The sequence below is a fragment of the Tenrec ecaudatus genome, chromosome 8 (genome assembly GCF_050624435.1).
Source record: "Tenrec ecaudatus isolate mTenEca1 chromosome 8, mTenEca1.hap1, whole genome shotgun sequence".
NCBI lineage: Eukaryota > Metazoa > Chordata > Mammalia > Afrosoricida > Tenrecidae > Tenrec > Tenrec ecaudatus.
The window spans coordinates 126,090,629-126,115,637 of record NC_134537.1 but is presented as its reverse complement, the minus strand read 5'-3'; the positions used below and the strand labels follow the sequence as shown (position 1 = coordinate 126,115,637).

The 25,009-nt window shown below is 43.1% G+C and overlaps 1 protein-coding gene across 7 annotated transcripts in view; it reads left to right on the top strand.

The window, feature by feature from the left end:
- TENM3 (teneurin transmembrane protein 3) overlaps nt 1-25,009 on the top strand; it is a 710,639-nt gene that overhangs the window by 599,761 nt on the left and 85,869 nt on the right. For all 7 annotated transcript variants that reach the window (XM_075556851.1, XM_075556855.1, XM_075556853.1 and 4 more), the window contains 3 exons: nt 19,803-20,019; nt 21,081-21,200; nt 21,768-22,029. In XM_075556851.1, coding sequence (XP_075412966.1) covers nt 19,803-20,019; nt 21,081-21,200; nt 21,768-22,029 — 599 coding nt within the window. The remainder of the gene's footprint in view (nt 1-19,802; nt 20,020-21,080; nt 21,201-21,767; nt 22,030-25,009) is intronic.

The window sequence follows — 25,009 nt, the reverse complement described above, 5'->3', positions numbered from 1 at the left end:
TTGGCAGCTCAACCTGGAACCATTATGCCACCAGTTCATAAGATGCAATGGTGACTTCGGCCGAAGTCACCCTGAGTGCGGACGGTGAGAGGCTGACTTGACTGGGCGGGCCGTGCTCCCTCGGGATAGGAACCAGGTCCATCCAGACTGTGGCTTCCGTCGTTGAGTAGATGAGTCTGAACAGGTGATTCCAGTCCTCAGCGTGCAGGAAAAGGCCGTTTCCATGATTGAAAAGCTGCGTGGACGGCAAGTTAAGGTGGTTATGGTGAAGACTTGAGCTCCAGTCGAAGCTGGCTCATTCCTTTCAGAGTGGAGACAAACTGACCTAGTGACAGTGGGCAAGTAGAGGTTTTATAAATACGATTTCTTAAACCCGCATTGTTTGGAATTGGCAACCAAACACGCCGTAGAGCAACGGGGCGGATCACAATCTCTATAAAAGAGAACATTACCATTCCAAAGACTGAAGAAGAGATGTCAAACTTGTTAGAAAGACAGTCACATATGAAAATATACAGTTTCTTAGATCACCCACCTCGTCATCATTCATCCTCCCCTCCCCCAAAGCGTACTTTCTTTTACCAAATCAGTTCACCCACCACAACCACGAAACCTGAAGATCAGCATCCGGATCTCACTCATTTGGAATCTTGACTTGCCTCCGGGTCACCTCCTCCTTTCTCTCTCTGAAAGACCGAAGAAAAAGCAGCCTCAGAAGGGAATCCTTTCTAAGGAATTGGAGGAATCGACTACTAATGACTAAGATGAAAGGAAATTCTTTTTAGCTACCCTCTTAGGACCCACACATTTATAGGATGTACTCTCCTGGCTTCCTGAAAGTTCCAGCAAACAGCTTTGGGCACAGTCGGTGTATAGCTAGAGTACTGAGAGCAGCATTAGAGCCCTGACAAAGATGTGCACCTTGATGGAATCAACAGGTTGCCTCAGGTACGGAACTGTAGTTGCTGGAGCTGCTCATGAACTTGACACAGGCAGGTATGGAATAGTAGACTTGTTAAATCCCAAAGAGGAATCCGAATCAAATGTTCCTTCCACCGAAGGATCGTGGCCAACATTTCCAAGCCAGGAGGTAGGGCTTGCCACTGAGCGAGCAGCTGCAAGGTGACCTGTCTTCATTGAGGATGATTGGAGAGCTGATGATCAACAAGACATGGCTAGACTAGAGTGTTAAATACGTCTTTTCAGCTCCCATGGCACCTAAAAAGTCAACCACCTCTGTTGTTACTCAATACCATCCTGTTGGTACCGACTCTCTGAACAACAGAACTAAACGTTGCCCGTCCTGCATCATTCTTACCATTGTGCTTCTGGTAAGGGCCTTGTTGCAGCCACTGTGTCCATCAATCTTGGTCAAGGGCCTTCTTCTTTTTCACTGCCACTCTACGTTCCTGAGTGTGATGTCCTTCTCCTGGTCTCTCCTGAAAACATATCCCAAATCGGGGAGATGAAGTCTCGCCATCCCTGCCTCTAAAGCAATTATTTTTAGCTATTCCTTCTGGCCTGGCTTCTTCAGAGACAGATTTGTTTGCTCTTTTGGCAGTCCATGGAACTTTCTTTATTCTGCACCAGCACCACGACTCAAATGCGTCGATTCTTCAGTCGTCCTTATTCAGTGTCCAGCTTCCACATGCGTAGGAGGTGATTGAAAGTACTATGGCTTGGGTCTCGGTCCGGCACACTTTCGTCCTCAAAGTAACCTTGCTTTCCAGCACTGTCAAGAAATCTTGTGCAGCTGATTTCCCCAATGCAGTGCATCCTTCCTTTTTTAAAAAAATACTTTTACTGGAGGCTCGTACATCTCTTACCATAATCCATACATTCATCCCATGTGTCAAGCACATTTGCACATATGCTGCCATCATCATCTTCAAAGCATTCTCTTCCCACTTGACCCCTAATATCAGCTCCCCATTTCTTCCCCCTCCCTCCCCTTCCTGTCCTCCCTCACAAACTCGTGATAAGTTATAGATTATTATTTTAATATCTTACATCATCCTCCGTTTCCCGTCACCCACTTTTCCATTATTTGTCCCCCTGGGATGGGGTTCTAGGTTGATCCTTGTGATTCATTCCCTCTTTCTTCCTCCATCCTCCCCTAATCCTCCTGGTATCTCTACTCTCATTGTTGGCCCGGGGGGGGGGGGGGGGGAGGGGAACGGGTGTTATCTATCCTGAATTCCCTGTGTTGTGGGCTCTTATCTGTAGCAATGTGCATGCTCTTGTTTAATCTGATTTGTGAGGTAGAATTTAGGTCATGATAGTGGGGTGAAGGAAGCACCAAAGAACTAGCGGAAAGTTGTGTGGTTCATCAGAGCACCCTGACTGGCTCATCTCTTCCCTGTGTCCCCTCTGTGAGGGGATGTCCAATTGTCTACAGTTGGGCATTGAGTCCCTACTTCATGCCCCTCCCACTCCCACTCACCTTGGGTATGGTTTTGTTCTGGGCCTTAGATGCCTGATACCTGGTCCCATTGACACCTCATGATCACACAGGCTGTTGTGCTTCTTCCATAGGGGCTTTGTTGCCTCTCAGCTAGATGGCCGCTGGTTTACCTTCAAGGCTTTAAGACCCCAGATGCTCTATCTTTTGATAGCTGGGCACCATCAGCTTTCTTCACCACATTTGCTTATGCACCCATTTGTCTTCAGCAATCGTGTCAGGAAGGTGAGCATCACAGAAGATCTCATGCTTCCTTGAGTATTGATTATGAATCAAAGCAAGACAAAATCCATGAAAACTTCAGCTTTTTTCTCAGTGTATCATGTTACCTATTAGTCCAATTGTGAGGATTTTGAAATTCTTTACATTGACTTGTAATTCACACCTAAGGTTACAGTCCTTGATCTTCATCAGCAATTGCTTCAAGTCCTTCTCACTTTCAGAAAAAAAGGTTGTATCATCTACATCCCACAGGTCATTAATAAAGATTTTCTCCAATCCTGATGACACATTCTTTTCATAGACTCGAGTTTCTCTGGTGATTTACTCAGCATACTGACTGAATAAGTATAGTCAGAAGTTACAACCCTGATACACACACCTTTCCTGATTTTAAACCATACAGTATTTCCTTGTTCCATGCACATAGCTAACTGCATCTTGATCCATGTACAAATTCCACATGAGCACAGGAAAGTGTTCCGGAATTAGCATTCTTACGTTATCCATAGTTTATTATGATCCACACAGTTGAACGCCTTTTCACAATCAAATAGAGCACAAATAAACTGCTCTCACGGTTAGGAGTGTGCAAGAAGCCAGCATCCCTTTACTGCCACGCAGTGAGGAGCTTCCTGTAGCCACCCATCTGCACCAAGACCCAGGCTGGTTCAGGAAGCACTCTACAGAAACGTTTGTTCCCCCTCAATGAAGGAAACTGTTTGCAAAGGTCCTATCCAGGAATCCTGATCAGGAAAGGCTCTTTTGGTTGTACATGGCAGAAGCTCGATGCAGAGGATCTGAAGCCTAAAATGAATGATTAGCTTACAGAACTGAAAAAGTTCAGGCATTGTGTGACCCAAGGGTTCAAACAATCATAACAGATTTTGGATTGATCCTCCCGTCAACTCTGCTTCCTTCTGTGCTCAAGGCGCTTCAGACAGGCTTTCCCTCAGAAAGGCGACCACCAGCTGGTATTTCACTAGCACAGCAGCCCCAGTGCAAAGAAGGACCTTTTTCAGTGGTCTCGAGGAGCCTGGAGCTAGGCCTGACTCTCATCAGACTCACTTGAGTCGCCTGCCCAAGGGAAAATTGAAGTGTCGGACAGAAGAAAGGAACTTGAATGTCCGGCAAGTGGGAAAACAGCTGTGCACAGCATTTGGTTTCAGATACACTCCCAGGGCGATTCCATGGGGCTCGTAGAGTTTTTGCTTCCTTTCAGAAGGACTCTTGTATCTGCACCTACAAAGGACAGCCTTTTCCTTGAGAGCAAGAAAACCAATGCTGCACCCCTGGCACCCTTCCCCGTACAAAATTTGAAAGGCAACTATTAACTCTTCAACTATACGTTGATGAGGCCGGGGTAGTTGAGTGGCGGGATCCGCACCTTCTGAGAAAGGGGCCTGGGTTTGATTTCTGGCCTGGGAACACCATGTGCAGTCACTACTCATTGGCCATCCGAAGCTCGCATGTTGCTCTGATGTTGAACAGGTAGCAGGGGAACCTCCAGACTCAGATGGCCTGGGAAGAGAGGCCTGGTGATCTGCCAGAAACCACCAGTGAAAAGCCTAAAGAACGTAATCGTCCATTCCCAACCAGTGGTCAGAGGGTGACATGACATGACATGGGGCTCGCCGGTATTTCATTCCTGGTGTGTGGGGTCACTATGAGTTGGGGTTGACTTGATGGCTGCTAACAACACACACAGTTTTATAAAGAGCAGTGCTCTTACCAAGTCTCCCCAGTAAGAATCAACCTTCAGGCAATCCTTGGGCACTTCCTTGACTTTAACTAGAGCTCTACGTGGTGGACCCACACAGTAAAGACTCTCCCATGACAGTTAGGTTTGCAGAAACCTGAAATACTAATTAACAAGATGATTCTCAAAATACATCACCTCTGACAGCGCTACATTTGCATCCTTCCCCTGATCAGCAGACCTAATCATAGCTCCCTATCCTAACTTGTCCTCCACTGGCTAGGTCCCCAGTGGGCATCTGAGCCATGAGACTCAAGCCCTACCTCAATTAGATGGTGGAGGAGACAAGAATGAAGTCTGTGCCAGATGGTAAGATGTCAAAATATAACTTTTCCCCAAAGTAATAAATCTTATTTATAGGTAAATAATTATTCCTTGTTCTTTGTCCTTCAGGGCTTTTGCTTGTCTGTTTGTTTTTGGCCAAGGCATATCAGGAAAATATATCTGACATGGGTTTTTAATTTTTTTTAAGAGACTCAAGCAAAATTCACCTGAGATTATTCAGAAATTGGAAATGAATAGACAGAGAAATAAAAACATAAATTAAAGGTTCAAACTTGAAGGGAATAAATAATGTACCAGGAGGTTGGAGGGAGAAACCACAATGGATGACATCTTGTTGTGAGCATCAAATTGAGGATGGTCAATGTGACACCTTCTAAGTTTGGAGATTACCAAATGGTAATGAGGAAACATTTTGAAATTAGATGGGGAGAGGGATGGAGAACATGTAGCAGGAGGAAGAGACTATTGTGCTCTGCAAAAACAAATTTTAAATGAAATAAAATGGGGGGTAATAAGTAGCACGGTGAAGGGGAGAGGAAGGGGAGGAGAAGAAATCGCCCTACTTCTGAGCAGGAATCCCAATGTTATCAGAACGTCACGGTGCTCAGAGCCTGACTGTGTTCAGATAGATTGCCCTGGGGATGAGGATTTGGGTGCTGTTGGATACTGTATAGAGGACAAATCCGATGACTCTCCCTCCTTTCTCTATCCACAAAATTCTTATAACATTTCCATCTCCATTTTAGAAAAAAAAAATCTAGTCAGCCCTTTGTCCTACCCAAGAAACTTGAGGCGTCACCACTGTTTTCCAATAGGGTTTCGGAAGGAGAGGGAAAATCAAAGCCTCACCAGGAGGCACTAAATGTTGTTGTTGTTGTTGGGTGCCATCGAATGGGTTCCCACTACAAGTAACTCCACGTAGAACAGAACTAAACACTGCCCATTCCAGTGCCAGCCTCACAATTGATCTTAGCAGCCACAGTGCCAGTCCATCTTGTCTCAGATCTTCCTCTTGTTCGCTGGCCCCTGCTTTACCAAACACAAGGTCCTGTCCCAGGAACTCTTAGATTACCTGCCCAAAGTACATGAGACAAAGTCTCACCAGCCTTGCTTCTCCGTAGCATTCTAACTATACCTCTTCCAAGAGAGTTGGTTTGTTCTTCTGGCAGTTCATGGTCCTGTCAGTATTCCTCACCAACACCGTAATTCAAATGCATCAATTCTTCGGTCTTCTTATTAAATGTCCGACTTTCGTGGGCATATGAGGTGATTGAAGAGACCATGGTTTAGGTCAGCTGCACCTTAGTTCTCAGTGTACCATCCTTGTTTTCAACACTTTAAAGAGCTCTTATGCAGCACATTTACCCAGGGCCATGCTTCCTTTGACCTCTTGACTGGTAGTTCAATGAGTATTGATGGTGGATCCAAGCTAGATCAAATCCTTGACGACTTTCAATCGTCTCTTTGTTTATTATGGTCCAGTTGTGAGAGTGTTGGTTTACATGGGTTGCAAGCCCATGCTCTTCATCAGCAAGTACTTCAGGTCCTCCGCACTTTCAGCAAGCAAGGTTGTCTCCTCTGTCTATTACAAGTTGCTACTGAGCCTTCCTCCAATTCTGATGACACATTCAGCTTCTCTGATTATTGCTCAGCATACAGATGAAATAAGTAGTGTGAGAAGAAGCAGTCTTTATGCAGACCTTTCTTGATTTTAAATCATGCAGTCTTCCCTTGTTCTGTTCACACAACTGCGCCTTGACCCATGTACAAGTTCCACATGAGCACAATAAAGTGCTCTGGTATTATTATTATTATTATTATTATTATTATTATTATTATTATTATTATTATTATTTGCAAGGTGTCCATCATTTGTTATGATGCACATAGTCAGTTGCCTTGACATAGCCAATGAAACACAAATAAACTTCTTTCTAATATTCTCTGCTTTCAGTAAAGATCCATCTGACATCAGCAATAATATCCCTTTTCCACGCCCTCTTCTGAATCTAGCCTGAACCTCCGACAGCTCTCTGAACCTACTCCCTGAACTGACCTGAACCTATTGCCACAACCATTGTTGATTGATCTTCAGCAAAAGTTTACTTCCATGTGATGTCAGCAATACTGTTCCATAATTTTTGCATTCTGCTGAGTCACTTTTCTTTGGATTGGGTACAAATGTGCATCTCTTCAAGTCAGTTGGTCAAGGAACTGTCTTCCAAATTTCTTGACATAGACGAGTGAGTGCTTCCAGTGCTTCATTAACTTTTGGAAACATTTCAGATGATATTCCATCAATTCCTGGAGCATTATCTTTAGCTATTGCCTTTGGTGTGGCTTGGACTTCTTCTTCAGCACCATTGGTTCCTACTCATCTGCTACCTCCTGAAATGGTTGAATGTTAACTAGTTCTTTTTGTGCTACAGTAACGTTGTGTGTTCCTTCCATCTTCTTTTGATATTTTCTGCATCATTCAATATTTTGCCTGTAGAATCTTTAATTATTTTAATTCAAGGCTTTCATTTTTCTTGAGTTCTTTCAGTTTAAGATATGCTGAACATATTTTTCCTTTTGGTTTTCTGACTAGCCCTTAGCACATTTCATTATAATATTTTACTTTGTCTCTTGACCAGCCCTTTGGAATCTCTGTTCAGTTCTTCATCATTTCTTCCATTTCCCTTTGCGACTCGACAGAGGCAGTCTCAGAGGCTCTTCTGACATTCACTTTGATGTTTTCTCTCTTTCCTCTCTTACTAATGGCCTTTTGCCTTCATCGTGCTTGATGATCTTGATGTCATCCCACACCTCATCGGATCTTCTCTCATTAATGTTCAATGCATCAAAGTTTTTCTTGAGATGATCTTGAAAATCAGGTGACATATATTCACAATTGTAGTTTGGCACTCAAGGATTTTTGTTCAGTTTCTTCAGCTTCAACCTCAGCTTAACCTGTGAGTAATTGATGGTCTGCTCCACAGTCAGCCCCTGGCCGTGTTTCAGCTGCTGACATTGAACTTATCCAATGTCTCTTCCCAATGATGATGTCATATTCCAGTCTGGAGAAGTCCATGTGTAGAGACATCATTTATGCTGTTGAAAAAAAGGTATTGTTAATGAACAAGTCATTTGTCTTGCAAAATTCTATCATGAGATCTCCAGCGTGGTTTCTATCACCAAGACCACGTTTTCCAACTACCGTTCCTTCCTCTTTGTTTCCAACTTTTCCATTCCAATCACCAGTAATTGTCCATGCATCTTGATTGCATGTTTGATCCATTTTAGAGCGAAGACATTGGTAGAATTCTTCAGTTTCTTCATCAGTCGTTTTAGAGGTCAGTGCATGCAGCTGAATGGATTTCCTTGAATGTGGTAGATATAACCCTAGCACAGACAGCATTGTAATTCAAGACAGATCTTAGAAATGTTCGTTTTGATAGTGAATGCAATGCCAGTCCTCTGGATTATGTCATTCGCGTCATACTGAACCCTGTGAATGTCTGATTCCCAATGGCTACGACCAGCCCATTTCAGCTCATTAACGCCTAGGATATCAATCTCTGTGCATTCCATTTCATTTTCATGACATCCAATTTTCCTGGATTCCTACTTCATACATTCCAAGGTCCAATTAGTCATGGATGTCTGCAGCTTTTTCTTCTCATTTTGAGTCGCGCCCCAGCAGTAAACGCAGGTTCCGAAGGCTTCACTCCATCTGTGTCATTACGGTCACATGTACGTTGCGAAGGCAACTCTGCCTCGTCATGTATTGAAAGCCTTATGATGCGAGGTTCTCGTCATCTGGTAGCGTCTCTCGCAATGTCTCAGTGCTTTGCACAAAGTTCCCAGTGGCGAATCTCTCAGAAGCGGGCCACCAAAGTCTTTCTTACAGTCTGTTCTTAGTTGGGAGTTTCTGCTGGCGCTGCTTAGTGTCGGATGACCCTGCTGGTATGTGACACACCAGGTCCATGGTTTCCAGCATCCACCACCGTACGACAAGCTGACAGCTGCCACCTCAAACTTTCAAATGTAGAAATTGGTGCTGGAATGCTCATAAGTTTTTTTTAAAAATGGGCCTCCTTGGGACACGTGTATCTCCATGTTAAAACCTTCTGCATTCCTGGGACAGGTTAGTGATGGTGTACAAAGACAAGAAAGCTTCCAAAAGTTCCCAAGAAAAGTCAATTATCTTATAATTCCTTTATCTCCCAAACTTTTGGTAACCTCACATATCTCATTCCCCGTATTAAAACTATGAACAATTTGGTGTAACTCTTTTTCCATGTACATTAATGTGAATGTTAGCATGTTCCTTTTCTAACTTAAATGGAGCTATACCAGAAGGACTGTTGTCATTCTTATCCTGCCGAAGAGCATTTGTGAGAGATCTCTTTATGCCAGCAGTTTAGCATATTCTTTTTTAACACCATCATGGATGCGTTCATGAATTTTACCACTTCTACGTTGATGGTGCTGATGGCACTGTGGGTTAGGCATTGGGCTGCCTAACCACCCACCCTGCCCCTGGGAAAAGATGGGTCTGTCTGCTGCTGCCCAGAGTTACAGTCTCAGAAACCCGATGCAGGATCGCTTTGACTCGAACTGACTATAGGCAGAGTTGTGTTTGTTGTTATTTGCCTACATTGATAATATTTTAATTAATTTTTTTGCTACCAGAATATAGACAGATCTGCAGTGATACTGTAAAACATATGAGGGCTTCAAAAAGTTCACAGAAAAATTCCACTATCTTTTCACTCCATTTTCACACACACACACGAATCTTTGTGCACTGGATCAATACTTCTTGAAGACACATCTTGTTTTAAGAGGCATTGCCGGCAAAGTAAATTTAATTTGATAACCACTCCCAAGTTGCCACACAGGCAGGTTCCCCCAGTTTCTCCTTCGTCTGATACAAGGGTTTATTCCCATCTTGGCCATAATCATAGTTCATAAAATTCTTCAACATAGTAAAATAGTGATTTTTATATGGTGGGAGAAATGAACTAATTTTTGTTTCATTTGTATTTCCTAAAATATTGCATAGATTAGGAACTTGACATATCTTTCCTGGCCATTTCTCTGTGGTTTTCATTTTTACTGATTTGGTCTTTTTAAATTTGGGGGTGCTCTCTGTGTATTGTACTTCTTAGTTCTTTGTTGGATGTGTGGTAAGTCTTTGATCACACGGTTTTACTCATCTTTTAATTTTGTTTATGTTGTGTTTTGCCATGAACAAGTTTTCAGTTGATGTAAGGTGTATTTTTTTTTGTTTGATAAATTCTGGGTTTTTTGTTTGTTTTGTCCTCTTAAGTAAATTATTTTCTTATGTAAGATTGTACAGATTATATCATTTCTTCCAACACTTTTTTTAAAACATGTGTGGATTTCTTCAGAGTCAATTAGCTGAAAGCATTTGTCTAGTACCTATTGGATAAAACGATAAACCGATAACATAAAACAAAAACAGGTATCTAAGAATGCGTGCGGTATCCCTAAGGTCTGAAGGAAAGTGGAGAGCAACTTTGACCTGTTTTTAAAGCATCCTTTGCAGCTACTCCCATCTCACAGTGTCTCAGAGTGCAGGCGATCTTTCCTGCACTGGCACATAAATGCCCACTCTGAAGGACAGTAAGGGCTGGGACACAGCGTGACCTAGATTGTCCTTCAAGGAGCTTGCCCAGACAACTGTCACTTCACGAAAACCTACTGCCATTGAGCCGTCTCTAATCCACAGTGACCCTATGGGACAGAGGAAACCACCCCTTTGGCACGTCTTTGTGGAAGCAGACAGCCGCCTTTCTCCGGGAGTGGCAGGTCTTAGAGAGTCTGAACTCAGGGCCTGCGATTAGCAGCGCACCTGTAGCCTGCTGCACCGCCAGGGCTCCTGACTGGCACCGGAAGAGAAGTGCATATTGCTAATGGGAATAATTGTGTAACTTTTCTCGATACCCAAAGATGTATTCCTAAAGGAACTGACTCCTAAAGGATGACTAGGAGCCGAGGTTGAAGTTGGAGAAGGTGGTTAGGGAAACCAAGAATCATGAAAGGTCTTATGAGCCGTGTCAAGGAGTACGAACTTTACCCAGAAAGCAGTGTATCCAAGCAAAGGAAGTATTTTAGCTACTAAAACCTCGATTTCTCTAAAGATAACTCTAAAAGAAGCCAGAAGAGCAAACCCTTGCTGAAATCTCGTCAGGAGATGACTCTGGTGGCTTGAAAGTTAACCACATGGAAGTGAAAACAATGGTGCTTCCAGAGATCTTTCAGATGAAGGAAGGGGCACTTGTGATTACTGAGTGCAGAGTAAGGGCGAGAAAGGAGAAGGAGTCAAAAAAGACATCCAGGAGTGGAGAAAAACACCCCAGTGTCTGCGTTTCACTGAAATAGGAAATGGAGGGGAATGGCAAGTTTGGAGGAGATCATGTGTTGTATTTCAGACATGTGGGTTTGACAAGTGTATGGGCTAGTCTCTCCCAAGTTCGAGGACTTTGAGTTCAGAATTAAAATGTCATGAACACGTGGAAGAAATAAACAGGTCTGTGTGAGCTAAGGATTTGTACATAATAAAATCCAAATCTGAAGGAAGGAATGGTATCCGAGTCTAACTTGTGAACACCCGGTTTGCAGAAGGCTATGGGTAACAGGAGAAGCCCAAAATCTATTGGCAGGGTCCCCACATAGATTCGGCCTCCGGTCAGTCCCCTCTGACCATAGTCAAGGGGTGTGAATAGCTTGCTATCACTCAGAGAGCATTCTGCTTTTCTTTTTTTAATCACTTTATTGGGAACTCGTACAACTCTTATCACCATTCATACATCCATCGTGTCAAGCACCTTTGTATATGTGTTGCCGTCATCATTCTCACAACATTTTCTTTCTATTTGAGCTCTCAGTAGCAGTTCCTCATTTTCCCCCTCCCTCCTCCAAACTTCCTCCCTCACAAACCCTTGATAATTTATAAATTATTTTATCATGTCTTACACTGTCTGACGTCTCCCCCAGGAAATGGGTTATATATAGATCATTCTGATCAGTTCCCCCTCTCTTTCCCACTTTACCCTTACTGCCATTCTCATTATTGGTCTTAAACGGTTTATCTGTCCTGGATTCCCTGTGTTTCCAACTCTTATCTGTACCAGTGTACATCCTCTGGCCTAGCCAGGTTTGCAAGGTAGAATTGGGATCATGATAGTGGTGGGGAGGAAGCATTAAAGAACTAGAGGAAAATTGTATGTTTCATCGTTGCTATACTGCACCCTGACTGGCTCATCTCCTCCCCGTGACCCTTCTGTAAGGGGATGTCAAGTTGCCTACAGATGGCCTTTGGATATCCACTCTGCACTCCCCCTCATTTACAATGATATGAATTTTTGTTCTTTGATGCCTGATACCTTATCCCTTCGACACCTCATGGTCACACAAGCTAGTGTGCTCCTTCCATGTGAGCTTTGTTGCTTCTGAGCTATATGGTCACTTATTTATCTTCAAGCCTTTAAGACCCAGACGCTATATCTTTTGGTAATCAGGCACCATCAGCTTTCTTCACCACATTTGCTTATGTATCCACTTTGTCTTCAGTGATCGTGTTGGGAAGGTGAGCATCATGGAATGCTAGGTTAATAGAACAAAGTGTTCTTACATTGAGGGAGTACTTGAGTAGAGGCCCAATATCCATCATTTGCTACCTTAACACTAAATCCATAAATATATGCACATCGGTCTATTTCCCCATCATCATATATACATATATTTACATATGTCCATGCCTATATTTAGACCTCTTTAAATTCCCTTTGCCTCCTAGTTCTTTCCTCTGTTTCCTTTTACTTTCCTCTTGTCCCACTATGATGTTCAGCCTTCATTTGAGTTTCAGTAATTCCTCTCTGTTACATTGCCCTTAATCAAGCCCTACCAGGCCTCCTAGACCCTCCTCGCCATTGATTTTGGATCACTTGGTGTTCCTTTGTCCCTGGGTTTGTTAACACCCACTTCCTTCCCCTTCCTCCCCCTGTCCCATGTTACCCCAGAACTGTCATCCCATTCTTTTCTCCTCCAGATTGTTTATCCTGCCTTTCTTAACTAGATAGACCTGCAGAGATGATAATATGCACGCAAACAAGACAAAGCGAAACAAAACAACAAAAGTAAACAAAACAGTAGCAGCAACAACAACAAAAAAATCCTGTAAATAGTTCAAGGTCTGCTTGTTGACCTTTAGGAGTGTTTTCTGGTCGATTCTGATGGGGCACCATCCCCTGGCCCCAAAGTCTGTTTCTTTGGTATTCCCTTGGGACTTCCTTGCTCTGCTCCCCTTGCTGTCTGCCGCACGCCCTTAGTGTTTTGCCTCATGGACATGGAGACCACATCTTCCAAGAGAGTGCTCCCAGAGACCAGCCAGGAAGAGACAGGAAACCCAGCAGAACACTAGTTCTGAAATGTCCCAAGGAGATCCCCGCCGAGTGTAGTATGGTGACTGGACAGACGGACGAAAGGTACAACTGTCGACTTTTCAAATTCTGCCATCCCCAAATAAAACGTTACAACAGAAATATCTAACTTGGAGTCAATATGATTATGTGGGCACCTTCGAAATACTGTGGAGCAGAAGTTTTCAGCCTGTGGGTCATGACCCCTTTGGGGGTCAACCGACCATTTCACCAGGGTCACCCAACTCATGACAATAGCAAAATGACAGTGATGAAGTAGCAACGAAAATAATTTTATGGTTGGGGGGCCACCACAACATGAGGAAATGTATGAAAGGGTCAAGGCATTAGGAAGGTTGAGAACCCCTGCTGTAGAGGCTGGGCATTAATTATCTCTGAGTAAAATGACAAATTATTAACAGGAAATTTGTGGCGTGTTACCCAACAAAATTTCGAATAACAAATAAAAAATGCCCGTGAGTGCCAGAAAGAAGGAAGTAAGCAACTTGACGAACAGAGTTAGTACACAGAGTACCCGGTGTGGATCAGCATGATCCAACCCCTGCAATGTAGAGATGGATCCGACGCTCACATTTCTCCATCTCCATTGCCCATAGCACGCTTGCCTCGCTCTGACCTTCGCAACCCAGAGCTAGGTCAGAGCTCCACAGTTCAGATGACGTTGCCCTTCACACTACCAAATAGGCAGGGACTGGCTGCACGTGTGGGTATCCACATAACAGCACAGCCTTCTGACCCGCAGGCTGCTGATTCAGGGCGGTTTTCGCACGACCACTGTAGGGTTCCTGCTAAGAACCCTGAAGTCCACACGATATGCTTACTTTCCAACTCCACAGTGCTCGCTGACCCTTTAGGTTTGGTAATTTGATGGAACAGCTCATAAAACCCAAACCTACTACTACAGATTTATTACATTTATTATAGCTTAAAAATGTTCCATGGAAAAATGCTTGGGGGAAGTTTTAGGAGGTACTCTAGGGGCCCCCCAAAATGTGTTATCTTACCAATAATAGATGTTTTCACCAACCAGGAAGCTCTCCGACCTTACTGTTCCAGGCTTTTATCCATTAATCCTGCACAATAGGCTTACTGTGGCCTTCTAAGGCACACCTTCCGGGTGAGTCTTTTCTGGTCCATACAACCACAACTCTAACACAAATATACAGATGTGCCCAGAAAAGTCTCAGACCAAAGCACCCCAATTACTATGTGGGTTTTTTCTTTAACTAGGAGGACAAAGGCCACCTTGTTTAAGATAAAACTTACTTCTTTACTCCACAGAAGGCTACATAGAAAAAGACTTGGAGTCAGAAGTTTTAATAATGGGCCATGTTAAAATTTGCCAGAAAAAAATTAACAATGATATGAGTGATAAAAGTAAAACTTATCATAAAAAAATTCTGTACCATACATTGACAAGGAGGTCTCTAAAGGGAGTCAAAGGCAGATAAAAACAAACCTAGATCCAGGAATGTGTTTGGGGTTCGCACTAAGTCCTAGCTCCAGCTTAAGAACATTTAGTTCTTACTTCATGGCCCTGCTCAGTACTCGCCCTCAAGAAGGGAACACAGACGATATAGGGGCTAGAGCAAAGTGTGGTGAAGAACTTAGATGGTGCTCAGCTATCAGATAAAATAGCTGCTGGGGTCTTAAAGACTTGTTTTCCAACAAGCGGGCATTTAAATGAGATGTCAACTAAGTCCACAGGAAGGAGCACTGAAACATCAGGCACAGAAGATTGTAAATCACAGAATCCAAAGTCAAAGGAGGGAGTAGTATCAGAGCCTAAACTGAGAGATTCTGGTTTGCAAAAGGGTTTGGATACCAGTGGGCTCGAGAGCCGTTGGTGAGATCCACACAGGAAGTAAACCTCCGGTGATTTCCCTCTATCCGTAATGGAGCGATGGAAGAAACTGGTTACCACATGGAGTTCACTGGAGAGAGAATTAGAGGAGATCAAAATGATGAACCTGACTTGGACAGTTCAGACTTATCAGTCACTCCCCACTCTGATGCATGTCGGGCCTCATCTGATTTTCTAATGTTTTCTGCATTTTTCTGTTTTTTTCTTTGTTCGTATTGGAATTCATCTCAGATTTATTTTGTCACTGGGGGTGACTCTAAAATTTTGTTATATGTTTTTCAGTATGTGAAACCCAGGATTGATGAACTTTATAGAGACAGCAAGTAGAATAAGAGTTCCTGGGGGGGGGGGGGGTCCAGTGATGGGGTGCAGGAGTAAAAGGGAGCTGATGTCAAGGAGCTCAAGAAGGAAGAAAATGTTTTGAAACTGATTTTGTTATAAATTGTACAATAGCGCTTGATGTGCTTGAACTGTGGAACGATATGGTATCTATATAAGCTCCCAATAAAATGGTTTTGGGGAAAAAAATGAAAGCCTGGGGTAAAACATATGACACACATTTAACAATCTTAATAAGTAAAATACATTAAAAAAGCCACCAAAAATTAAAAAGAAAGCTCAAACAACTCAAAAGAAACCCAAGGAAAGGTCAAACCATTGAAATAAAATCCTGGGCTTAATCCAGAGTGGAGGAACCAGCCTGCTCTTGTCCTTGGGCCAACGCCTGTCTTTTGTAAATAAAGTTTTATTTAAATTCAGTCACACCCATTCATTTAAATCGATGGCTGCCTTTGAACTGCAGCGCACAAAGGGCAACATTGCAAAAGCACGAGGCTCACCAAACCGAAAGGATTTGCCTTTACAGAAAAGTTTTGCCAGCCACTGTTATAGACCAAAGATATAAGCATGTTCAAAAATCTGAACAGAGAGGATAAGGAGAGCAATAATATTAAGGCCTAAGTGGAGGGAGGCAAAAACTCTATTATCTGCATCGAAGTACCTCTTACATTAAAAAGCCAGAACTGAAGAAAGGCCCTTTAACTGATCATTGCAGTTGTTATTCAATAGGTTTTGAACATTTCTGATTTTCTTTCCATTTTTTCATGATTAATGCTATTAGACATGGCTTCTCAACCAATATAAATGTAAGCCAATCTAATGTTACCGAGAAGAAAATGGAATCTCAATGATTTTGAGACACTATTCCAGAAGACAATTTTACTACACTCTATGTTTGGGCAAGTGAGTAACCGACTTAGTTGTACTAGATAGCCCTGGCTATATATGTGCAGACACAGAATGAGAAATGTTTTCTCAAGTTATAGGGAACCAGATTCATAACCATCCGTCACTTGCTTGGGCAAGTTACTGATAAACTCTGCAGAAAAATAACAAACAGTGTGCCCCTGCATCTTGGCTGTTGAAAATGAGATTCTTTCTCTGATTGATGTTAGCAGAGAGGCTTGTAAAAATGCATTTCCAACTGATTAGTTCAGAAGGTGTCAATCTCATGCAGTTTTATGACCTGCAGACGCCATGCCAGATGTACATTTGCTGTTTATAAACTAACAAAGATGAATGACTAAATTTGAACATTCCTCTTTGGCAACTGTACCATAGATTGCCTAGGGGAAGACACTGTGGGAGTAGTAGGAGCTGGGGGAGAGGGCGAAGAGCATTTAACCCTTAAATTACTAGGTTAATGAAGATGAGATCTAATATTTGGAAGGCCTTGAGCCTTTGAATCATTTCTATTTCTTTTCAAGAATTAATATCCAGGGAAAGCCTTCTAGAGCATCAGATATCTGTGCTAACTTGCTCTCACGTTCTAAATCCACAAAGCAAAATACTCTGGAATTTATATATATATGTATGTATGTATGTATACATATATATAGCATGCAACAGATATTAATTATTTTTTTCATGAGAACCCCAACATATAATTATGAATCGCTACTGAAATTGTTTATTTTTTAAGCCAAAAATGATAGTGAGCCATTAAATTCAAAATTTACAGATGTGAGTCTTACTTTAGAGAATGGTGCCCCTATTCTTTGAAAGAAAAGCAGCAAGACATTATTACCAGCTGCCCCAAGGGAGAAAGATGAGATTCTCTTCAGCCATCAAGATTTATCGTCTCCGAAGCTCCCAGAGGCAGTTCTGCTCCGTCCGATAGGGTCACTGCTAGCTGCATTCCACTCGTTGGCGATGAGTGAGAGACCCTTATAAAAACAAGTATGCAGAATGGGGTCATATCTGCCCCTCCCCACTAAAAGTTTTGGGAAATGTTTAAACAGGGTTCACCTTCATGGCCTTTTGGCTAAGAAAATTATATTTCTCCTTCAACTATAAGAGAAGCAGGGAGGCAATTTTTAGCTACCGGAGGAGCCCTGGTGGTGTAGTGACCACAAGGTCAGCAGTTTGAAACCCCCAGCGTCTTTGGAGGAGAAAGACGAGGCTCTCTGCTCCGGTAAAGAGTTGCAGACACAGAAACCCCAGGGGCAGTTCTACCCTGTCCTGTACAGTTGCTGTGAGTCAGAATTGACTCAATGGCAGGAAGGGAGTTGAGTCTGGGTAAAATAGGTCTCTTTTATTGGCAAAAAATCCAATCTAAACTGGTCAAAAGAAAGAGAAAATTGCTTGGTTTCTTTTAACTGCTGTGAAAAAGCCAAGGGAACAGGTGTATCTTACTGCGGAAATCCTAAAAATGTCGCTTTGTTACTCTCTCCAGGTGTGGATCAGCTGTCATTGGGACAGCTTCATTCCCAGAGAAGTGCTTCTCTTATGGTGGCAAAACAGGGATAGCAATCCCAGCCTCCCAGCTTCAAACTTGGGCAGTTGGAGACAGAATCTCCCCTTTTTTGAATATAGTTCCTGGTTAGACGTGTTCAGTTACACGGACATTTCTGAGCCCAGTATAAAGGCGATATGTACACGGGCTGAGGTTTGGGAAGGCTGGGTGCGCAAATGAAAGTCTGGAGCTACTGCCTTAGGAAGAAGACAGGAGTATTAGAAAGGAAATGGAAAGCGATTCTATATCCTTCTTGGACAGAAGCGCCTAAGGGCATTGAGCGAGTGCACCTAAGCCCCTCGCCTCTTGTTTTACTTTTGTTTGTTTGAATCTTTCTTGTATTGTTCTTGCCTACTTTCTAGAATGAGCTATTGAATCCTCTGTAGACTTGGGGGTGGCAGGGATCTTTGTTTGATATCAGACAGTGAAGGAACAATTGGCATCCAACTAATAAGACTGGCCGTAATCAAATAAAGTGGCTATAGTGTATTTTTATTTTTAATGAAAGTGATTTAAGAACACATGGGTAAATAAAACATATAGATCATTTGGATATTTAAACTGAACTTAACATAGCAAGGCCATACCAAGACCTCATACTTAGATTTGAAGAGTTTAAAACTATTTTTGTCACCACTCCCGAACATGACTAAAATTATCAGAAACTAACTTTGTATTACTTTCAGAGAAATATAATTGCCAAACAAATCAAAACCCATGTGTCAGCCGTTCAACAATTACCTTAAAGGAAATTAACACCAAATCGTCATGTGTAGAACACACTCGTCCACTAATAGGTTGATTTACATGCTTTAGACAAAGTACACATGTGGACTATTGATTGTAATTTTAGCTTTTCTTTTTCTGTAGGAAATTCTTCTACACATTATTCCTTTTATATCACTAAGACTATATAGCTCATCTTTCCATACTTGAAAATCTAATAATTTCTTATCTTAAATCCTATTTACATTTGCCCTTTTTTAAATTAATACCTCCATTTCAAAGGAGCCATACTAAGAATTCAGATTCTAGTTTGAAATGTAGGCACTGCCTTTATTTTATCTCAGACACTTTCCCTTGCCCTCCGTGGAGCACCGCTTACTTGAAGGAAAACAGGTGAATCTCATCCATTTTTTCAAAGACTTTGTTTTTATTTTCAGCCACTTTTTTTTCTTGCCCTTTTTAAAATTTCAGACCTGTACCTCAGGTAGGCCCCTGTCTATTTACCACACACGCGTACTGTGTTAGTTCCTAGTGTGTGTTCTCCAAGGTACAGGACTGAATGGCGCTCTTTACCAAAAAAAAAACAATGTGATCTACACCTCCTACCACCCAAAAGGCGGGCAGTTGGGACCCACCCAGGAGAACCGGAGAAGAAAGGCCTGGTGGTTGACTTCTGTCAAGACTGCTGTCAGGGGCCCGCCAGTCACTCCTAGCTCATAGCAACACGGCTGTGTACAACACAACAGCACAGTCCCCAGGAGGCTGCGTTTGAGCCTATTGTTGCAGCCGCTGTGTCATCCACCTTGGGGGCCTTGCTCCTTTGCATCAGCCCTCCAAAAAGATCACGCCCAAGAGACTCCAGGGAATGGTTCTACTGGGCAGCACGTGAAACCACCCGTGAGTCCATAAAGCAACTCGCCAGCCACAAGTTTGGTTTTATTGTTGTTTTAATCACCGCTGCGATGAAACCACATTCCTTCTCACCACTCAGATTGGTCCAACAGTAATATTTTATATGTGATTGGGAGTCACCCTTATGTGATCATTTGAAAACCGTGTTCAGTTCAGCTCTTTAGTGTCCATGGAAGCCACCGCAGATACTAGATGTCTAGTTCATCGGGCTTCGAAAGTGTCCATTGTGGAAATCCGCCTGTAAGCAATGGGCGGGCGCGGGAGGGGCGATCACCTGCGGTGAACAAACGGACCGCCTCCTCACCCAGTGGTTGCCTTGCACCCTGCAGATGGGCTCGTGGACTGCATGGACCCCGATTGCTGCTTACAGAGTTCTTGCCAAAATCAGCCATACTGCCGGGGCTTGCCCGATCCTCAGGACATCATTAGCCAAAGTTTGCAGTCGCCGTCTCAACAAGCTGCCAAGCCCTTCTACGATCGCATCAGTTTTCTGATCGGCTCCGAGAGCACCCACGTCATCCCCGGAGAAAGCCCTTTCAACAGAAGGTGAGTGGGCCAATGTGTCTGTCTGTCCTGCTGCCCTGCCCGCCAGGTGACCGCGCACCTGGAGTGAAGCGCTGACAGGGGTGGGGTGGGTGAGGTTGGGGGGGAGGGGGGGTGGTGCCTTTCGTTCTCCTTCTCACAGGTGAGTTTTCCTCCTTCGGCGGCGTAGTCCTCACCAAAGCCGCGTTTTCCAGCGTTTCCGACTCCGTTCGCCTGCTTGGTCAATTTCGATAGCGCAGACGGATCGGGACCTTCCGTGCACGGCGTCGATAAATCTTCATTAACTAGTCGATCCCGCCAGCGCAGTGGGGAGTGTTTCCAAGGAAGCCATGAAAAGACCCCAAAAGGCAAAACAGGAGCGCAATATGTATTTTTTTAGCTGAGCTCACTAAATAATATAAATTATGAATTAATGTAATGGAACCGCTCACGGCGTGGCAGTGAGATTGCGTGCGCTGTTTGGGGCTCTCCTGCGCCGTCGTGACCTGAAAATAACCCAGTAAGTGAGCGCAGGTGTCTTGTGTCTCACTGAGCCGAAGAAGATGATTTACACGCGAACGCCTGCATCTGCAGTAATTTAACAACATTAATGCAGTTCGGCCCAGCAGTTGATTAAAAGTTGTTGCACAAATGTTCCTTATTGCCCCCTTAAACCCCATACTTCTTGGTCCCTGCAGGTTTACGTATTGCCTAGAATTAATTGGAAAGTATACTTTTCTTCACGTAAGTACCAGATGAGATGACAATGCAAAGGAAGCTTGGGTTAACCATTTAAAAATGTTTACCTCTAAATTACTGGTCTTGACAACGCTCTCAGAAACAAACCAGAGAAAGGAAGAAAAGAGCAAATTACGATGCGGGGTGAACACAGGCAGCTAGAGGCTGCAAATTACACTGAATTAAGAAGGGCATTGTCTTGGGAGTATTTCAGGTGTGATTTTGTGAATAACAATCGATTGCAAGTGATAGTGTGATTTTATCCTTGGGTTGAATTGCCTATAACTCATGGTAATGCCGGCCTGAGAAGACAAATGTTCATTCTCATTCGTCTGCATTCCCCACAGCCTGGCATCCGTCATCAGAGGCCAAGTACTAACTGCTGATGGAACGCCACTTATTGGTGTAAATGTCTCGTTTTTCCACTACCCGGAATATGGATATACTATTACCCGCCAGGATGGAATGTGAGTGAGTCCCATCACACTGTCTGTCTGAAGGATGTTGCGTGTGAAAATTAGCCGTGCGGGCATCACCCAGACTGTTAGATTGCCACCTTTTAGGGTAGAAATGCTCCGTGTTTTAGACTCCAGAAATATACATGCGATGGAAATTTAAAGTCAGAGGCTCGTAGACTTCTTGAAAAATTGCTTTTACTTTCAAAGGTCTATTAATATGGGTGTTTTTTTTTAAGGAGAATGTTCTTTTTCTTCAAAGATGTGTGTTGGGCAATTTCAGGGTGACATCTCCTAGTGTGTGCAACTTAAGCGGATTCTGAAGGGAAAAGAAGGCAGGTAGACAAATAGATAAAGCCAACTGGGAAAAATGATGCTGAATTGGTGACTGTAGATAAAGGGGCTATCAGTGTTCTCAGAATAGTTTTAAAAATGTTAATGGAGCGTTTAAACTTTTCACGGAAAAGCTAGGAGGAAAAGTTACCTTTTTCAGACAGCGAACTGATGGAGACAGGTGGGTGTTAGCCATTTATTGCGGGACCCAGATAATTTACGCAAGGTATCTTGTTTTTTCCTCAGGTTTGACTTGGTGGCAAATGGCGGGGCTTCTCTCACGCTGGTATTTGAGCGCTCCCCATTCCTCACTCAGTATCATACTGTGTGGATCCCATGGAATGTCTTTTATGTGATGGATACCCTGGTCATGAAGAAGGAACAGAATGACATCCCCAGCTGTGATCTGAGCGGATTTGTGAGGCCCAACCCAATCATTGTGCCGTCACCTTTATCCACCTTTTTCAGATCCTCGCCCGAAGACAGCCCCATTATTCCCGAAACACAGGTAGAATGTGCTAGCAGGCACAGCGCCATTTCAGATCAAGTGCTTTGTGAAGCAACTTAAGAAAGGCTCACAGAATGATAGAGCTCTCTTACAGATTCTGCAAAATAGAACGCAGAGGGTGGCATCTCTGGGCTAGAGTGTGTATAGAGTGGACTCTCTAGCTGGGGTTTGAAACCATCTATTCCAAATACCTCAGACTGGGTACGTTTACTTATTTTAACCAAACAGAGAAGGGTGGAAAACTTGCTTATTTAATAATAGGTTTGCTCATTTATTCGTTTACCATAAAAGGTTTGCAAGGCTAGTCTCTACACGATAGCCTGAGTGACATGGAACCAAATACTAATTAGTAAATGGTCATTATCCTCAGTAACTGGCTGTTTAATTATTGTTGGAAGCAAAAAGATATTTTAGAAAATAGATTGATTAGGCTTTTTTAATTAAAAGATCATTTTACTAGGGGCTCTTAAAGCTCTTATAACAATCCATACATCAATTGTATCAAGCATATTTGTACATATGTTGCCGTCATTGTTTTCTAAACATTTACTTTCTATTGAGCCCTTGGTATCAGCTCCTCTTTTTTTCCCTTCCTCCCACCTCCTACCCTTGTGACCCCTTGATAAATTATAAATCACTATTATTATTTTCATATCTTACACCAACTGCTGCCTCCCTTCCCCCACAGTTTCTGTTGTTCATCCACCTGGGGCGGGGTGCTGGTATGTGTCCCCAAAGATCAGTTTTTGACCTAAAATGCTCACTCATCTTCTCAAGATGGTCTTTCCCCTCAACTCTGAAAAGCTCACTATTGTATCTTGAGTTCTAATGATTTTGTGGTTCAGACATTACATGCTATGTAAAGTTTAATGCTCTGCCTGGGGGTGTGGGTGGGGGGAGTGTTGCTATATCACTTCATTAGAAAGAGCTATACTTTGAAAACTCAGTTTTATGTACTCAAATAGCTTCCAGCTCTTTTACTTTCCATGTGTTTCCAATTAGAAATAAATATCAGGTTTTAAAGGGTAGGACCTTAGGTACAATAACAGTGGATTTTAGTCATATAAAATTAAATACAATACTGAACTTCAGGCTTCAACAGGCTGTGTTCATTCCATAAAGATTCCCTACACACCTGCCATACAGGAACGGCGTAGTAAGCCAGAGCTGTGAAGTGTCTGTCCTCAACAGCAAATGGGGAGCGAGAGGCCAAAAACAACCGAGTAAATATGTGTTCAGTTTGAAAAGATGTATTTAAAATTTGGAAAACAGTCGAAAGTGTGATCATACCTCTCTCAACCTCTTTGACAAGGTGTCTTTTCAGCAGAGGTTTCTGGAAAGGAAGGGACATAGAGAAAGGGGGGTGCAGGCAGAGCGGGGAGCCAGGTCAGCAGCCCAAAGATCAGAGGGCTTGGCTGTGCTTCAGAAGGGGTGGGGCCGCATGTGCAGCTGCCGCGCAGGTGGTGGTACAGATCACGTATCACATGTCATATCACATGTCACGGCAAGGACAAGGACCTTGTGCTCTGCGTAGCAGGAAGCCATTCGAGGCATGTAAGCAGTGTAGTGACAGGAGCAGATGTCCTCCTTGAGGGGATAACCATCCTTCCCATGCTGAGCACACCGGACTTCTTGTTGCGCAAAGATGAAAGCAAAGAATACAGACAGGAGGCCCTGTGAGGAGTCCGCAGAAGTGAGAGTGACTTGAACCAAGGTATTTGGGGTAAGAGAAAAGTCCAGGGGAGAATTGGGACTGAAAATGTCATTTGGGAGTGACCAGTGTGTAAATGGACTTAAAGCCCAAGGTGAGATCGCCTAGGGAGGAAAGACTAGACCTTAGAAGATATTAAAAGAAGTCTAAAACAACCCATTATGGAGAAGACTCACGTGCAAATACAATACAGAGAAGACGCCTCAATAGCTTACTGCATAACAAGCAATCAGACTTTGAGCTAAAACTTTGGGAGGTTCAAATATTACTATTTTAATACTTCTTTCCAACGCTCTATCTTTCCATAACACTGAAATTTTCAGCCATGTCTAAAGCAGACTTAACCTAAAAGCAGCATGTGTTTATAGACATAGCACATTTCTTGCAAGCCAGGACGTGGCAGTGGGCTTTGTGTACTCAACAATTGCACGAATGTGTGAAGTCTTCTTTCCATTCACCCATCAGTCAACAAACATCTAGTCAAGTTCTCCAAGGGACTATTGTATACCAGATACTCTTAGTAAGAGAAAAAGAAAACACAGAGGGATGTTGCCATTCAAAATGGCCAAATAGTCCAGGTCAGTTTATAAAGAAATGGAAGAAAGCATGATTGAGGAAGTTGGCCTTACAGAGTGATTAGGCAGAAACAAGGAAAAAGATATTCTAGATTGAAGGGCATGTATGGCCAACAGTGTGATGCTAATAAGAACAAGTTGCCTTGTAGAGAAACTGCTGAACGAGTAAGGCACCACGTTTTGAATCACCATGAAATGCTTTTCACTGGAGACTCCACTTATGTAGGCACTACGGAACCAGGAGCTCCCTGAAGTGTTTCAGCATTTCCCCAAAGCTAACTCAACTGGCAAATTGCCTAATTGCTTGAAGGTCAGGGAACATATATAGGCCAGCATATATATATATCCTCAGCTGTGTAAACCTAGCAGTCACAAAGGTAGTGGAAATAGAGAGTGGCGACAGATTGGACGTTTGGAGGGTAGAATAGGCAGGACTTGGTTTCTGACCAGATATTTAGTAGGATCAAGAATGGGGCTTAGAAAGAAGGGAAGTCAGGAAGGGGAGGAGGAGATGGAATGTGTAGTTAATTGCTTCCATGAGCATCTGCCTCCTTTGCCAGGAAACCATAAAAAAAAAAAAACAACTAGATGATGTCTGGCTACCATACCAGGACAGCTTGAGCCGTAAGTCTGTAGAAGAATCCTGATCAAAAAGGGCGGGAATGTGTTCATGATAGATATCACATTCCTGAGT